The sequence below is a fragment of the Letharia lupina genome (genome assembly GCF_014066315.1).
Source record: "Letharia lupina isolate WasteWater1 chromosome Unknown contig_5, whole genome shotgun sequence".
NCBI lineage: Eukaryota > Fungi > Ascomycota > Lecanoromycetes > Lecanorales > Parmeliaceae > Letharia > Letharia lupina.
Window position 1 is genome coordinate 2,117,419 of NW_023502974.1, and position 17,376 is coordinate 2,134,794.

At 50.3% G+C, this 17,376-nt stretch overlaps 6 protein-coding genes across 6 annotated transcripts; 1 reads left to right on the plus strand and 5 right to left on the minus strand.

Annotated features, from left to right (window-relative positions):
* Positions 1-495: 495 nt before the first annotated feature.
* Positions 496-1,191, minus strand: HO133_008828 (uncharacterized protein; the record flags this gene model as incomplete). The annotated part of the gene is made up of 1 exon (XM_037299691.1): positions 496-1,191. The coding sequence occupies one exon, from the start codon at positions 1,189-1,191 to the stop codon at positions 496-498; it is 696 nt and encodes a 231-aa protein (XP_037155692.1).
* A 603-nt stretch (positions 1,192-1,794) lies between these two features.
* HO133_008829 (uncharacterized protein) lies at positions 1,795-4,662 on the plus strand (the record flags this gene model as incomplete). The annotated part of the gene is made up of 4 exons (XM_037299692.1): positions 1,795-2,215; positions 3,027-3,306; positions 3,448-3,611; positions 3,974-4,662. The coding sequence occupies 4 exons, from the start codon at positions 1,795-1,797 to the stop codon at positions 4,660-4,662; spliced, it is 1,554 nt and encodes a 517-aa protein (XP_037155693.1).
* Positions 4,663-4,966: 304 nt separating this feature from the next.
* On the minus strand, positions 4,967-6,424 carry HO133_008830 (uncharacterized protein; the record flags this gene model as incomplete). The annotated part of the gene is made up of 1 exon (XM_037299693.1): positions 4,967-6,424. One exon carries the CDS (start codon positions 6,422-6,424, stop codon positions 4,967-4,969), a length of 1,458 nt encoding a protein of 485 aa, XP_037155694.1.
* A 719-nt stretch (positions 6,425-7,143) lies between these two features.
* Positions 7,144-7,602, minus strand: HO133_008831 (uncharacterized protein; the record flags this gene model as incomplete). Its single annotated transcript, XM_037299694.1, has 1 exon — positions 7,144-7,602. One exon carries the CDS (start codon positions 7,600-7,602, stop codon positions 7,144-7,146), a length of 459 nt encoding a protein of 152 aa, XP_037155695.1.
* A 2,183-nt stretch (positions 7,603-9,785) lies between these two features.
* HO133_008832 (uncharacterized protein) lies at positions 9,786-12,448 on the minus strand (the record flags this gene model as incomplete). The annotated part of the gene is made up of 3 exons (XM_037299695.1): positions 9,786-10,310; positions 10,365-10,819; positions 10,873-12,448. The coding sequence occupies 3 exons, from the start codon at positions 12,446-12,448 to the stop codon at positions 9,786-9,788; spliced, it is 2,556 nt and encodes an 851-aa protein (XP_037155696.1).
* Positions 12,449-12,784: 336 nt separating this feature from the next.
* On the minus strand, positions 12,785-16,782 carry HO133_008833 (uncharacterized protein; the record flags this gene model as incomplete). Its single annotated transcript, XM_037299696.1, has 10 exons — positions 12,785-12,962; positions 13,063-13,171; positions 13,254-13,420; positions 13,468-13,537; positions 13,591-14,929; positions 14,979-15,329; positions 15,382-15,725; positions 15,772-15,990; positions 16,047-16,484; positions 16,548-16,782. The coding sequence occupies 10 exons, from the start codon at positions 16,780-16,782 to the stop codon at positions 12,785-12,787; spliced, it is 3,450 nt and encodes a 1,149-aa protein (XP_037155697.1).
* Positions 16,783-17,376: the final 594 nt, after the last annotated feature.

Genomic DNA, 17,376 nt, shown 5'->3' on the forward strand with positions numbered 1-17,376 from the left:
CCTTGAATAACTTCAGCATCTCGGATTCTGACAGCAGCACACGCTAAATGTTGAACGGTATATAGGTCTGAAACTCGGCGGTGCTGGGAATTCACCACCTCACCTGACTTTTCGGCCTACGCGCATCACTGTATAATCGGTCAAAGTCTCGGTTTATCATATGTCATTTGTCATCAAGATATCAAACTACAAGTGTGATAGTAAATCAATGCTCAAAGCACGGATCACAAATTCAATTCAGCATGACTCGTAGATCCTAAGATTTCAATTGCGAGCAGTACTTGCTAAGTTCATATTGTTACTATGACGGAGAATATGCAAACGGATGTATATACCGTTGAATGGAATTATACCACGTTAGAAAGAAGAGCCAACGTGCTTTACCAGATTGAAAGACCGTACCAGTGTCGGATACTCCCCAGGACCGGAAAGGAACAAACAGATCAAAACTCCAAGACGTCATCACTCGACCACCCAAGACCCCTCACCCTCACCCTAGTGGGCCACGATCAGCATATCCTGCGTATCGACCTGCAAACTCTGCGCATCCGCCATCCTGACCGCCTCCGCATCCGCCGCCGCCGGCGTCACCCCCGCCACGCTCCCGGCATCGATATAGGCGTCGAACTCCGCCGTGACCTGGAAGAACTCGACCACGACCTGTGGCGCATCGCCGTCGCAGTAGACGAAGCTCAGCCCGCCGTCGGATCCCTGCTTGATGTAATCCGGGTACGCGAGCAGGGCGGCCCGGTTCGGCGTCTGGGGCCACGCGGCGTTGGCTTTGGCGAGGGTGTCGGGCTCGCCGGACGCGGAGGGGTGGCCGTCGGCGAGCCGGCGGTGGTCGGACGGTCCGAGGGTGCCGTCGCTCATGCCGAGTTGGTAGTCGGCGTCGTACCACGTCGATCCCGCCGTGGCGGCGAAGTTGACCTCGTACCGCGCGCCCCGGACGCCGTCGGTCCAGGCGGTCAGGGCGCCGTTGAAGGCGGGGTCGAGGGCGACGGTGGTGGTCTGGCCCGCTTTCACCGCGATGCCGGCGCCGAGCCCGCAGGGGGTGGTCCCGGGGAAGGTCCCGCTCGACACTTCCGCCATGTAGCAGATGTCTTTGGCGGCGGCGTTCGTGAAGGTGGTGGAGCTGGCGGTGGCCGTTGCCAGAACGGCGGCCAGAGCGGCGAGGGTGCGGAGTGATGGCATCTTTTTTTGGTTGCTGTCTGCGATCTTTATATATTTAGATTGGTTTTGGCGGTGTCGAGCTGTTGGGAGGGATGCGGTGGAAGTGATGCTGAGGAGCTGAAGAACAAGAGGCGGAAGGTATATATATGATGGCAACAGAAGGCAAGTATAACACCTGCGAATTACAATGAGGTTCGTATTCTGTTGTGAAGAACAATGTGCACGAAGGCCAATGTGCACCATTGTGCAAGACACATTGGCAAAGGAACATTGACATATTTGCGAGTACAAAGCTTTTCACGCGATGAGCGGCATCGTAGATTCTGTCTTCACCATGAGACATGTACCGAAGGGAAACAAGAGACAATGAGATCTCCAGGAGAGACATAGGAGAGCTTGTTCGGAACAAAGACAGCGAGTCGACTGAAAGAAGATTGGCATTATACCGTCTGACGACGACACATTGACGAAAACCACGTACTTAGCTGTCCCAGTTCCCATCTGCTATTACACACCATATCCATTTCCCTTCTCTGTACAATTTCTCAAAACCATTACCGCATCCTCAACTTCCCCAACCTCCAACCGAAACACCAAACAACCCTCCTCAACCAAACCACCGAAATGGGCTGCGCACCGTCCCGTCCCTCGAACGCCGTCCCCCGGCCGCGAAGGCAGACCGATGGGCCCCGAAAGCCCAACAACAGCCGCCTATCCCGCCCGTTCGACCCCAACATCCCTCTATACGTACCCCATTATCAACACCCGTCCGTAGTACCGCCCGTTGATCCGGCAAGGTACGGGGACGCATACGCGCAGCTGAACGCCCGCAGCGGACAGAAGCGCGCGCCGACGCCGTACAAAGCACGCCAGAGTGTACGGCCGGTCGATCCGGAAAGGTACGGGGACGCGTACGCGCAGCTGAACGCCCGCAGTAAGGGCGCGCAGGCCTCGCGCAAGGATCAGAAGGTGCAGTATGCCCAGGGCCCCAGGGTCAAGAGTCAGGCGGTGCATTATTCCAAGGGGGATACGCTGTACTTTTCGAGTTAGTGCACCCATGCTGTAGTCTTTAGCTTTGAAAGTGCGCGTTCATTGTCCTTGATACCTGAAGATGCCATGTGTGAACGCTATACCTTTGGTTTGTTCCGTATCACCGTGTCCAACCTCGTAGCGACTCTCATCAAGTCATTCATTGAAGCAAGCCATTACCCCCATTGAGTCTGGCAAGCTGGCCAAAAAGTCAGAGTCTTGGAGCGCCGGCCTAAATTGGTATCTGCAAGTTCATGGAGATCTAGTATACCGTTTCATGGGTACATGACCTCTCGTTTTGCGCAGGGATCTCAAGCTTGGGTAAGCCTGTACCACGGCAACTGCCAAGTTTTCGGAAAATGCGCCTTGGGTGACCGGACCCCTGGCTTTTGTCTTTCATCTTGAGACAAGGGAGGTAGGGGAAAACACCGAGGAACGCTTTGATGAGACAAGACAATAAACAATCGACAAGTCATCCACAAAGCCTCGATCACGAAATGAACAAGAGTAGCAACAACAAACCTTGTCCAATAAAGAGACACCACAACAATGGCGCCAAATGCTGAGCACTTGTATATACTTCTCGCATCTGTACTGTTAACGCTCATCTGAGATATCGTTCGTACAATCTCGTCTCGCCTTGAAGATACTCACCCCCCTACCCAAGCCGAGAGCGTCAAACAGTTCCCATTCTCGTTCCATCATACCAGCGATCAATTCTTCACCCAGAGCCACACGCATCAAAATGGGCTGCATCGCCTCTCGGCCCGTTCGAAGCATTACCAAGTTCAGATCTCTAGCCGTTCAAACTACTCTCTTGCTCGGAGCCCGCCTGACCGAGATCCTTTCCTGGCTCAAAAACCCCATACCCTCCCGTCCCGTCAAAACCTACCCCACGCTCTCGGAGCCAGGCCCACATATACCGGTCGAAGTCTCTCCCGTTGCGAAGTATCTTTGCGGAGACCAAATCGATCGATATGACTGGGCCTACGCAGAAATGAGCCTTTCAAAGAGTGAAAGGATGAGAAGGCAGTCGGCTCCTGAGCCGCCCAGGCTGAGCGGCGCCAACGTTGATATGCCTGCGGTCGATGTAGATAGTGGCGAGAGGTTAGCTGTGACCGGCGATCCTTTTCTATTCTTGTGACTTTGAGCACAGACTTAAATAAGATGGTTTCGAATTTGACTGATTCGATTAGCTACCTCGGCACTGGACTTTTCCAGTCACAGGGGTTATAAGTCTTCCTGCAGACCTGCAGGTGCCGGTAGCAAATCAATCCAAGATGTTGAGATTCGTGCAAACGTCGCTCTTGGCCCGCAAGCTCTGAACGTGGATAAGCCTCTTCACCTATCATCCCATCCCATAGTAGTATCGGATACTGTTCAAGGGTCACTGTCATGGATTGCGGCCACGCGTAAGTGCTTCAGCAATGCTGTTGGGATTTGCAGATGAAAGATGGCAGGAAGTATTTGGACTCATCAAGATCCCACCACAGCCCAATGACAACAGGACGATTTAAAGGCTCTGGAGTGGCGCTGTTACAGTTCTCAATGGAGATGATCAGGATTGAGAGCAGATGCTCCCCCTCGACCGTGACGATGATGAATATTGCCGTCGTCAACACATTCAGATACTCTTGGGCATGAAAGCATACGCTCATGGCCACAGCACATTCGTTACACTGGCCCAGCCCTTTCGTTTGATCATTACCCGTTATGCATTGTTGGATCGCTTGTCCGTCGGTACTGCCGTCGGTGGCTTGTACAATTCCATCAGTGGAAGAAATGGACCCCGAGCAATATCCTTTCTTCCAGCTGCTTACCTCCAGCCTCGAGCCAATCCTCGACTCGGCAACTCCTGATCCTAAAGCGATCCTCGAAACGACTCTTATCGCAACGCTAAGAGGCCTACGGGAGCTGCTCCGAAGAGAGCAACGGGCTGCGTTCCATGACCATCTGCCGGGTCTGATCAGCTCGATCGAAAACCGTGTAGCTATTGCGGGTATTGATGCACATCATGTGACGTTCCATGTCTTCCGCAAAAGCATTGCAGAGCTTCGCGCGATAGTCGGCCGCGCAACTGGCCTGCTGCAACAGGACGGAGAGCCGAAAATAGATGGTGTCTCAACTCAGCTGTCCCGACCTCCACCTATCCCCGAGACCTCCTCATACCACAACACCGCCACAGTTGTAACGACAAACGGGACATCACAGAGACCAAGATCCTTCCCACTCCGCAAAAGACTTGGTAGTGGAACACCAGAGACCAATGTGCGCTGGGATTCCGGAACGCAGATGCCCTACGCGCAGCTATCGATGAGTCAGTCCATCAGGCTCCGTCGCCGAAAATGGCACGATCAGGTTACCGAGGAGGCGATGGCGGCTGTCAAGACGGCGATGCGAGGCTTCGCTACGCGCTCCGGTCACTGGTATAATTACGCCAATGGCCGTCCGGTGAGTTTGTAATACGGCGGGTTGTACGTGTTACCGACTGACCGTGTCGTGCCGTAGTTTGCGATTGGAGGGTGTGGCATGCCATGCCGATGGAGCGGGCTCATTGCTCGGAATGCGGAGCGCCGGTTGGTGGACAGGTTGAGGGGGTGACGAGGGCGAGGGATATGGAGGGTTGATGTATTTGGCAAATGTGGCCTGTGCGGGCGTGATGGCTTGAGATGATGAGCCAGATAGTGGATCTGCCACCATGAAAGCCGGGGGGTTTTTTATTCTCTTTGTACATAAGAATGTCTTACTTATGCATTTCACACCCCCATCAATAATGATCAGGGGGATCAGGGTCCTCATCCCCACTAACACTCGGCTCGCTCTCTCCCCCACCTCCCTCATGAACCATACCGTACAAGCCATCCGATTCGCCTCCAATCAGCGGTGCCCTCTCCCCTTCCTTCCGCGCATAATGACTCCCCACGCTGATCGCCGCGACCGAAAGCCCATGCACCATCGTCGATCCCAGGACAATAAAGCAGACCACGGGCCACACCGTCTCTATAGCCTGCTTGTTCTCGTTCTCCGCGGGCGGGTGCGCGTCCGGTATCGACGTGCCGTTCTCCAGCATGGCGCGAGCTTCGATGACGAGGAAAAGCGCGCCGACGCCCATGGGGCCGAAGTAGCCGCAGAAGAGCGCTTCGCGGTACGTTCGGATGTCGGGGACGAAGCGCTTCATGGCCAGGACGATGGGGATGCGGCGGAAGAGGAGGATGAGGATCAGCAAGCCCACCAATCGGCCCGGCGTGATCGAGGGTGTAAATTCCGTCGGGGTGAAGGACCTCCACGGGATGATGGCACCGAAGTAGACGAACATGCTCGAGTTCAGCAGCAGGTCTAGTATTTCGGGCAGGTTTGTTTCCCTCGTCTTTTTCGCGAACCAGCCGTCCCATGCGAAACCGTAACCGGCTCCAAAGGCCACGAGGAAGTCGTCCACGCCCAGGGTTGAGCCGATCCCGACCGAGAAGATGGCGAGTAGGAAGTAAAAGACAAGGAAAGGCGCGGGACTGATGTAAGCCCAGCGCTCCGCGAATCGCAGGCTTCGATTGAAAGAGTGGCCGATGACGAGGCCGATCAGTAGACCGAGCGTACATTGCCATAGCACGGTCCCAAGAACCCACTCTTTGACCGCAGCTCCCGGCGTCTGCTCGACGAGGAAGAGGATGCCAATGTACAGGAAGGGAAAGCTAACGCCGTCATTGCATCCACTCTCGGCACTGAGCATGTGCCTCAATCTCCTCGGCACTCTTTTAGAGAAGGTGCTCTCGGCCAGAACACTGGCCGCCAGCACGGGATCCGTAGGAGCGAGACACGCACTGATGATGAGGGCCGTCGTCACTTTGGTCTGCAACACAGCGTATACGAAGCCGGCGGTAATGAGCCAACTGAAGGTCATGACCGGCCCCAACATCATGCCCACGCTTTTCCAGTGGCGCGAAAAGTACGCTTTCGGCAACTCCACGCCGACGGTGAAACACTGTAGCCCAACCACAACCCTCGCTGCCTCCTGCGTGATGTCGTCCGAGAACCATCGTACAGAGCTGATGAGGTTCGCGCCTTGGGGTCCAAAGGCTATGCCGACTAGAGTGGCCAGTGGGGGTTCGGAGAGGTGGAGTCGGTTGCGGATGAAGGCTGAGAAGAGGGCGTATAGGAGGAGAAAGGCAGAGAGGATAAGGTAGACAAAGTGAGTGGGGGTTAATTCGAGCTGTTTGCTGATCCAGGACATTGCGGGAAGGCGCAGGGTGGGATTGGGGGGTTGTGGAGGGAGAGGTGAGGTTGTGTGGAGGTTGGAGAAGGGGTTGGGTTGATGTGGATGATTCAGTATCTGGCTTTCATTCTGTTGCACATGCTCGGAGCGAGACCTGATGGTAATTACGGAGTATTTAGGATGGGGAATGAATGAATATATGTGCTATATGTGCATGTAGAGATGAAGAGTATACATAGAGAAGGGAGCCAGATATCGAGGTGGGGTCGTACTCGTACCTTATCTTACCTCAAACTCTGGATTCTGCATGGCCCACGGACTTCGCTGAACCTCTGTGGCTTTCTTCTTAGCTACATCTACCTTAGCTCAAAACCCTGCAGGCGATACTTTAGTTGGAAAGCTTGCTTTCTCATTACTCAAGACTAAAATCACAAAATGTTCGACAACCATAAATTTAAAGTTGACTAATCAAATCTTTAGATTCCGTGATTTTTGTCAAGGAAATGGATGACTGGGTCATGAATTCATGGTGGTGTAAAAGATGTTGATTATTCTATGTGCCTGCAAGGCAGATATGTGCGGTGCCAAGCCACGCTAGGCCCAATTGGGTGGTGGCTCTGGAGGAGGCCTTGGCGTACCGTGACAACATGCCCGCAAAGAATGAAAAAAAGACACGTCCTCGTGGCTGCATCTCTGGATAGCTACATCAAGCGTGCGCCGTCCATATATCCATGCACCTAGCCTTGGCCTATAGCCTCCATATCCTTCGCATATCGAATGTAGCCGAGCGGAGAGGCGAGAGTGAGAAGAGAGGCGAGAGGCGAGGTAGAAAGTGGAGTACTGCTGAGGCGAGGGGTAGGTTCTCCGCAATTCTGCATAGTGGCCTGGTGTGGAATTGTAGAGAGTGTGCCCGCTTGAATAGGACTGCTGCTGTCCGTGCTCTTGTTCTTCTCCGTAGTCTTCTCCGCAGTTTTCTCCACATTTGCCTGTTGCAATGGCCTATGCTCTTGTTCCTGCTCTGATGGCTGTGCCGGCTTTGGCATTATGACTGACTGCTTTTGCTGTGGCTGCAGTGGGTTGAAATGCTTGTCGAATGCCTGGCGAAGCATTACTTGAAGCGCTGGTAGAAGGATATTCGTGAAGGAGTGATTTTGCTCTGCCGTGAAGCCGCGAATTATCTGGCTGTTGGAAGACATGATGTGATGTCAAATGGCCTAATGAAAGGATTGACTGATTGGCTGATTTGCGTAGACTGAATCTAGCTGCGTAGCGGAAGCGCGGGGGCTGACTGTCGGTATATCGTGACTGCGGGTTGAGTGACGGTATAGACGACTTGGAAGAGGACCTGGGTTAGGTGTGGCTACCAATTGTCAAGGAAATGGATGACTGGGTCATGAATTCATGGTGGTGTAAAAGATGTTGATTATTCTATGTGCCTGCAAGGCAGATATGTGCGGTGCCAAGCCACGCTAGGCCCAATTGGGTGGTGGCTCTGGAGGAGGCCTTGGCGTACCGTGACAATTTTGAAGCTAAAACTTATCTTATTTCTTCATTTCTAAGCTAAAAGCGGGTGCATACGGGTACGTTTAAAAGAGGAAGTATTATAAGGCTGAACCTCGAACATCAACTTTATTAATTTATTCTATTTAATTTCTTTAACGTTATGTAATAAATAATAATAAAATAAGTTTATAGAGTTATAGAGTTAATTATACGCTTTTAATTAATATAGCGAAAATGAAATTTGATAAAGTATTCGTAAAGATATACTAAAAACTAAGATTTATCGAGCTCGCGAGAATAGCCTCTCCGGCAGAAGCCCTCGAAGAGCCCTCGGAGAGCTCTCAAAGAAAAGGGGGGTTTAGGAGATCTCCCCCTAAGAATTAATTAAAAGCTCTCTTAATTCTTAAAGGTTAGACCCCTTAAAATCCCTTAAATAAGCCCTTCGAAGCTTCTCGAAGAGTTTTTAAAGAGTTTTCGAAGAGAAGAGGGGTTTTAGAGAGTCTTCCTCTAAGAATTAATTAAAAGCTCTCTCGATTCTTAGAGGTTAGATCTTTTAAAACCCCTTAAACCCTTCGAAGCTCTTTAAGAGCTCTTCGAAGATTTTTATTAAAGGGGTTATTAAAGCAAGCTCGAAATTTAATTATTTTAATACTTTAAAAGCTCTCTCAATTCTTAGAGGTTAGACCCCTTAAAACCCCTTAAGCCCTTCGAAGCTTCTCGAAGAGTTCTCGAAGGGAAGGGGGGTTTAGGGGGTCTCCCCCTAAGAATTAATTAAAAGCTCTCTCAATTCTTAGAGATTAGACCCCTTAAAACCCCTTAAGCCCTTCGAAGCTCCTCGAAGAGTTCTCGAAGAGCCCCCGAAGGGAAGGGGGGTTTAGAGAGTCTCCCCCTAAGAATTAATCAAAAGCTCTCTCGATTCTCAGAGATCAGACCCCTTAAAACCCCTTAAGCCCTTCGAAGCTTCTCGAAGAGCTCTTGAAGAGCCCTCGAAGAAAAAGGGAGTTTAGAGGGTCTCCCCCTAAGAATTAATTAAAAGCTCTCTCGATTCTTAAAGGTTAAACCCCTTAAAACCCCTTAAGCCCTTCGAAGCTCCTCGAAGAGCCCTCGAAGAGCCCTTAAAAGGAAGAAGGGTTTAGGGGGTCTCCCTCTAAGAATTAATTAAAAGCTCTCTCGATTTTTAGAGATTAGACTCCTTAAAATCCCTTAAATAAGCCCTTCGAAGTTTCTTAAAGAGCTCTCGAAGAGCTCTCGGAGGGAAGAGGGGTTTTAGAGGGTCTCCCTCTAAGAATTAATTAAAAGCTCTTTTAATTCTTAGAAGTTAGATCTCTTAAAACCCCTTAAACCCTTCGGAGCTCTTTAAGGGCTCTTCGAAGGCTTTTGTCGGAGGGGCTATTAAAGTAAGCTCGAAATTAATCAAATAGTATTAAAATAATCAAATTTCGAGCTTGCTTTGACAGCCCCTCCGACAGAAGCCTTCGGAGAGCCCTTAAAGAGCTCTTGAAGGACCCGAGGGGTTTTAGGGGGTCTCTCTGAGAATCCAATATAGTCAAAAACCAGTACTCGGCAAGCTTTTCACTACTGGGAAGCCCGCGCCCCAGCACATATTATCTTAGTGCCGGGTGTGGCCCGCTCCCAGATTCACCTCGCTTAAGGTACCTTAGCCTCACGATCACTCTCAGATTCCAGATCCCCAATCACAATGACACGCCCGAGGAAGAATTACTATTCCAAGACCTAAGAACCATTTTATCAGCCAATGTTATCTATTAAAAACGCTATGCTCGCTGGCGTTCATCCAAGACGCACAGTACCCTGCAAAGGAATCGAACCTATATACACCCAGGCCCATTCATATTAACACCCATCATCAAGCTCATTACATATCCTTTCCCTTCTCTTCCTTGCCAGCATTTCTCACCAATGCCATGAAGCTCTCTTCACCCCCAACATCCCACGCACCTTTGCCCGTGCTATCTCCCCAACCAAGTACCCCTAGGACTTCTTCTTTGCCTCCGTATAGTTTCCCTTCCAGTGCGCCCAAAACAGCCACCGCTGTTCTTATGATGACTCCGTCTCCATCGAACACCATGACGTCCCACACTCTGACCGCTCTTTCCACACCTAATCCATTTCCAGGACCTAGGAAAAGCGTGCGCATCATAGGTTCAAGCGCTTCGTGCGCTGTGAGGCCGAGTCCAGTGGGTGCTGGGTCGAAGAGATGGGCGTGAAGACGTGGAAATTTGTGAGAGAGCAAAGCATCAGTGAGGGAATAGGCTTTGGCCGTTGCAGATGGATCGCCCGTCAGGAAGGCAAGCGGTAGGGGGCGATTGAGGAGGTTACAAAGGGTGAGGAAGACGGAGGTGGGATCAGGAAGGGTCAGGGAGAGAAGAGCGGCGATGAGCTGGTATGATGTTAGCTGGTCTGTAGGAATATTGACAGTTAGGTGGGATGTTACATGAGTGCCGTGACTGTAGCCGACGTCCGAGCGGTACATTGAGTAAGCCATCAGAACATCGACCAGATCACCGTGTAATGGGCCGCTCGGTTGGAAGATTTTGAGCTCCGGAAAAGCGACCCTAACGTCCCTCTGGATGGCATCAAACCAGACCTTCTCTTTATCCAGCTCTTCTTTGCCCGGCTTTACAAGTCGTGCTTCCACGTCTTTGGCCCTTTGCAAAGCCTTTTTGTATGTGACCTCTGTCAACGCAAGCTCATTTCCAACGGCTTTCTGCCAGACTTGAGCTCGTGATTTTGGTGCCACTCCCCTCCACCAAAGCTCACGAGTGCGGGGCTCTCGGACCACTTGATCCCAATTCGGAAGTACATGTTCCTCCCATATTCGAAGGAGGGCGCTTTTGGTATCGTCTTTGGCGCATTGAGAATCAGCAACTTTCGCAGCTCTTTTCCTCTCTGGAATTTCTACATTAGCACAGAAAAGGATCAATACAAAGCATTCGACGTACCGGCTTCCAGAGAAAACTCCATCATTCGTTGGTACTCTTTCAAGTGCTTCTTTTCCTCTTTTTGGCTCTTCGGAGGCAGCCAGCTTGGTCGCGTCCTGCTAAGCACCTTCTCCTTTTCTTTGCTTATAGGCAGTGGATCAATCATAACGTTATTCTTTCGGAGAGGGGGAAGCTCCACCGTGCTCGTCCTCGACCTCGACAGCTTTTCCAGGCTTGGTCTGAAGGACGTTTCCCCGTTCTGAACGGCCTCCTCATGTTGCTGTTCGGCCAAGACAGCATGGTTCTCGAATGCCTCTGTCAGCGATTTAGCTTCTTCCGAGAGCTCCGATAGTGCTACGTTCCAGGATTTTGTGCGTGATGCAGCAAAACCGAAATGATCGGGCATTGTTCCTGTAGAAGCACCTCGTAGCAAGGTCTTCGGTTTCCTTGGTGAAGAGGGTGGAGAAGTCATGTTGCCCGCCAGTGGTGAGTTTGCTCTGAGGACTGGAGCGGTCCTTGGAGGTTGCGAGGAATGATTACGGGAGGAAGTGTGAAGAGGACTGGATGGTTCCGGACTTGTGCAAGGTGAAATCTTGGGCGAATTGGACGCAGATATTGAGGTCGTCCGCTCAGCGGGGGGTCGAGGAGAAAGCGGTACATTCCATAGACTCGCATCATCGGGAAGGTCTTCGTCTGAATCATTATATTCCGCTTCTAGCTCTTTTATAGATTTCCGGCTTGGCTGCCAAGAGCCACGTCTGGCTTGCGGATTCATCGCCTTTATTGGGGCTAAACTTGGTCTCCGAGGCGCTGCCGGGTTGGACATGGGTCTGGACACTGGGCAGACATTATTGGGAGATGGGCTCCGAGACAGGGTGCGATTGCTCATGGCTGCCATAGCTAATGATGGAGTCGAAGGGCTCCTCAAGCCTCTTCTTGGTGGTCCTGGAATTGGCAGACTGGCAGAATAAGTCGCGGAATGTTCTTTCTTCGGACCTTGCAATAGGGGGTAAGGCCGGTTCTTTCCAGCATTTGTGAGCTCTCGCATAGTAGCCATTGGGGGGGCCGCGCCGGCTACGGGCCGCATTGGTTTCTCCATGCCATGTAGATTCCGCCCGAAGAGATGATCTCCGTCAAGACCAATGTCTTCAAAGTGGGTAATATCAGATAGAATGCCGTCTGGGCCGGACAAAGAAGAGGAACGGTATGAGGAAGATTTGGAAGACTTGGATCCGGTCAGACCGGGAGGAGAGCCAGGGGCGTCGGTCATTTCATCGTCAGGTGTGACCGCAACATGAGTCAGCGAGCGTTGGCATGTATGCGTTGGATGTGTGGTATAGCTCTTAGGGAAGCGAGTGATGTTTCTAGCGGTGTAGAGTGGGGGATGCAATGTTTTGTTGGTGCTTTCTGAGGATGAGAATGAGGGCGCTTTGAAGTCGACCTCTGGAGAATGACGGTGAACGTGTAAAGAATGGCGGGCAACACCTAGGATAGTGACAGGTATGTATGTACAGTAAGAATGGTAGTGGTTATCGACATCACCTAAGAGGTCAACAACGGAGAGAGCAGTGAAATTTGGGGTCAGAGATTCGGGCATATTTTCAGCCTTTCCGGAGTACGAGTAATCTTAAACGCGGGCGCGAGAGCCAAGACGAAGGATTTTCGTATCGGGCGATCCAATTGATGTAGGATACGACCACTCGCAACAGTAGCTTCAATGTCTCGTTGAACCTCAATTGCAAGCTGTCCAAAGAGTACATCAAAGTAAAGAGGAGAAAATTGCAGAAATGCGACAGGAATATTGAGAATCTCTGTTGTGGGGGCACTGTCAATGTGGGGGTTGGTGCATATGTGGCTGGCAACAAGATTACAAGCGTGCATTCCGCAGGGCTCATTGACCAGCATTCATTGTGCTTTGTAGGGAGTATTATCTCTAAAACTTATAATCTATAAATATAGCATCGCCTTCTTTCACGATTCTATTGAGCTTCCACATCTCCTTGGCTTTGTCCGGCTTCGTCCGCCGAATCGCATCATCAAGCCAAAGGATGACAAGGCGATATTTGCTTTGCTTCTTTGCTAAGATGTTGCGGAAAGCTTTTGCCGCCAACCTGTGTATCATCCTTCGGTTAGCCATGTGGCACGATTTTGCAACATGTGGGATTCCCGCGTGTTCATGCAGGGGTTGGAGCTGAAGCAGGGGCCGCTTACCATTCTACTTGGCATTTGCTGACCGTACAGCTATAGCCTTGCTCTGTCTGACGTTTGTGCTTGCCTTTGATGAGTACGAACGCCAATTCAACCAGATCGTGTATGGTACCTGCATATGTCATCAATGTATCTCGTTAGCTTACGTCCCACAACGATCTCTGCCTTTCTGATATGGACTCGACCAGACTCACCTATGAGCAGATCTGGGTGAGGGTGCTTCCCTCCTCCCATGCACTTGGCGTACCGATAGTACTTCATAGCTGCCTCCACAAAATTCTGATAGATGGTCGACAAGACTGTACCAGTGGAATTGAAGTTTGTATCGAGGAACATCTTGTGTGTCTGGATCTTCAAGGCACTGCAATTACTGTCAGCCAGTGCCGTTGCCCACTGAAAAGTACACACTTCAACGCTTTACGGTAAAAAGCCTTGCCCGGGACTTTTGATGGCTCGACGGTCAATGTATCCGCTAGCACTGTTACCCATTAGCAGAGAAACACGGTTGAGCTTTAGAGCGCTATCAACTACCTGTACCCTTCCTTCGATCTCTGTCTTTAGTGATTTCTAGTGTTTTGGTGTTAATTGAGTTACCGCAGTAGGGAAACTCAGTTCTTTCATGCAAGCAAGGCACCTGAGAGCCATTGACGATGACGTCGAAATTCGCAAGGCTTTTGACCGGATTCACCTCGACGCCATACTTTTCAACTCCGTCATGCATCACCTGCAGGAATTTCTTCGCGTGATCTTTGTTAGTTGTTATAAGCAGGAAATCATCAATAAGTCTGAGCAGGATACTCTGATCCCGTTCTAAGAACCCCAAGCATTCTTCTTCTAGCTCCGCGTAGAAATAATTGCAAAGCAGACTGGACAGGACCGAGCCTTGTGGTATACCAGCCTTTTGCCGGAAGAATTTCTTGCCAATCTTGATAATGTTCCTCTCGACATGATCCTGCAAAAGGTCCAAGGTCTTTTCCTTCTTCTGTAAAGTCTGGATGATGCTGTTTACAAAAACAGTATTTTTCTTTGCTGTTCCCAGACCAGCACTTACGAAATCGTCGAAGCTTTGGAAGTCTGTGGCCGCTCTCGCGGTGGAAACGAATTTGCGCGCCGGCTTGATGTCGATATTATTCCTTGCAAAGTCATAACCATGAGTGTCGGAAGGTTTGACCTCCGCGTGTCGAGCGATTCTATAGCCTTCCTCGGAAGCTATCTGCTTTATGAGCCTTATTACGTCGTCTTGAGGGATAGTATCAAAACATGATTTGGCATCTGTCTTTGCGAAATAGTAGAAATTCGACGGTGGTTTGCCCCCGTGAATCGTTTGTGCGAAAGCTTTCAACTTCGGGTACATATCCCCAACTGAGAAAAGAGCTGAGCCTACAAGAGCTGGCCGCTTCCTTTTCTCAAAGTCGAGCACATTGAACACAGGTGCCATGACAGAGTTGATACTTCTGCCCAAGGTAAATTTGCCGTTCTGTAATTTGGTGACGCGTCGGCGAAGATTTGTGATGGGCCGTACTCCGTTGCTTTTAGGGAGCAGTCTGATTTGGCTGAAACCCAAAGCGCGTGCGTCGAGCAAGTTTTTGGCTTTCGCAGTCTTCATCTCTTCGTACATAGTGAGTTTGAAGTTCGCCATAGCGGGCTCCGTCAACGCCCGCCACACGTCGTGTCGAAAATAAAAGAGACGATTCCGGTGAACATTCGATTCTGTGACATGAAAATTGGAGCGGATCAGTGGTATCAGTAAAGAGTCGAACACGTAGTAGAGGAATTCTAAAAATATTTCTTTGCGCTTCTCAACATCGGAAGCTGCAACCCTCATGGAATGGTTGACTTGAGCTGGTTTCAACCAGGTCATACATGTCAACTGCAGGTGTCAGCTTCACTCCGCGCTTTTGATTTGGGGGACCTATTACCTTTAAGCCTTGAAACACCGCATGCAATGACAGACTCTCGAATCTTCTCAATCGAACAAAACGATCAGTGTTCCGCATCACAACTTCTTTATTATCCTGTCCTTGGTTTCCTTCGCCCCAGAATCTGTCCGGTATTAAATTGGATAGTACAGCTTGGCAAAATGCAGATACATCAGACTGAGGGGTCGCTAGCGAAACCAAAGGTGCATTGGGAGGCTCCGCTCGAATTTGAGGAACAGCGGCATTAATGACTGTGCACGATGAAGGGCCTGGTACTTGACTGTCAACCTTTTCGGGCATGGTTCTTGCTGATCCAGCAACCACTATCCGCTTGGGACGGGGGCCTGTTCGCTATTCGATGTTATCAAGCTGCATTGGCAGGAAAACGCATTATCCTGCTCACCTTTGCCGGACAGTAATGCTTCAGGAGATCATGATACGAGCATCGGGAGTGTAGTCTCTGCAACTTTCTGACAAGATCCAGCGCCTCACCTCGAAGCCTTTTCGGTACTCGGTGTCTGACGGCAATGCTTGAAGCTTCAGCGCTTCCTTTCTGTAGTTTTTGGCGATCCAACTGAGCGATTTCTTGCTCTCGAAGAGTGTAGTCTTTGAAAGGCTGAATGCTTTCCTTTGAGTCGACTGTACAAGTAAAGACATTGTGCATCCCAAATTGCCTCGGGAACAAATATTTCATCACATGGGCTGTGTGCTCTATATTGCCACTGTCTGAATATCGATTCAAGACATCTATTACACATTAGTCCGACCGTTTGTACAGTCGTTCCGAACTTACGGATATGTCGCAAGCCAAAGGTAACTCTTCCTTTGGCGTTTAAAGCCGCGCGTGCGTAGAACATACGATTTCGAACGAAAGTAATGGCAGCAGGATTTTTGTGCGTTGATTGAGCGACATGACATAATATAGATGTCTTGCAGAGCTCTGGCTTCGAAGTGAGTACTTTTCTCTGAGAATTTGAGGCACTCAGAGGTTGTAATTCGGTCAACGGAGTCCCTGCGTCTATCATTGAGCTTAAGGCTTGAATAAGAGGACGCTGGGGTAATCCCTACCTGATAGCTGGTAATAATTACCTAGGCCCTCGTTGCCGGCGAGGAATATACCACAATCCAGAATTAGATCAAGCACTATGCGGTCACCTTCTCTCCCTAGCAAGCTCAATGTCTCCGTCCAGGGTGAGCCTTTAAGCGCGTTTACATTTGCATTGGGGTAGTGCGATACAACTCCTGGGATGCCAGCGATTGCACAATGATCTTCATTGGTTTGTCGCGGGTTACTCGCACGCTGAAAGCCATGACATAGCATATGGGGCGGTCTATGAGCATGGCGATGAATTTTATGAAATAGTAGCCATATGGCAAAGTCGACAAGATCCGACAGCGACGATGTGCTGCCGCCAATACTGCTCCCAGCAGTGGGACTAACGTGCTGAGAGAAGACTGCAAAGTCTTTCACCCTAGAAGATTCAGGTCGCGACGTCTGCTCGTGGACTGTGCAAACCAAGGTATTGTTCAAGAGTTGAGAAAGACAATATCTATCTTGGGACAAGGTACCGGTCTCTTCATCGCTGTGGTGAAAGTTGGCCGTGCCAGGCAAGATGGACACAATTTTGCGACGTCTGGCCTTGGACGTTGTGGGCAGCTTCAAGAGTAGATAGTCTCTCAAAGTCAAGATATTGCGGTAATAAAGACTCAACGCAGGATGCTTTACAGGGGTTATGATCTTTTTTTCGACTTTAGCTCGCTTGTGATCTTCGTCGAAGGGGCGACTTCGTTTTCGCTTGCCCATCATGCGCACCACACGTTCTCAGAGTTTTATTGAGCAGCGGGCAATAGATGGCAAGACATAACCGAAGGTGGGGGAGTGCACCCTCTTTTTCTCCAATAAAAGGCAGAAGAGAAGTTTTCCATATGTTTGAATGAAGAACCTTCATTCAAACTTTTCAATGGTTGTTGCTCACACGAGAAACCAAAGTAAAAGCAGATGATTTGACGCGTTGAGTCGCGTCAAAGGTCGAAAGCTAGTCAGCTTACGGGTAGGACTCCACCGGGATTGGTTGAATTACTTGAGCATAGAAGACGTGATGCAGATTGCCTAGACAAAGGACCTAGGTAGGTAGGCCAGACTGTATCTTCATTGACTGAAAAGTTCAATTGACTGAAGCTGCAAACGCGGGCCCGCGTACATGATTTATCTCTCGCTGCTGCACTGTCGCCCGTGGCCTCGGATGTTTGGTACAATACTTTTTGCGTTGAAGCGTATCTCACAGACTCTCAAGAGACACTCTCTCTTCTGTTCCCGACGCAGCTCTTCAAGGGAATAAGATTCATACCGGCCACTGGTTAATCCGCCGAATGGCCGTTGAAGGAAAGTCGCTTCTAA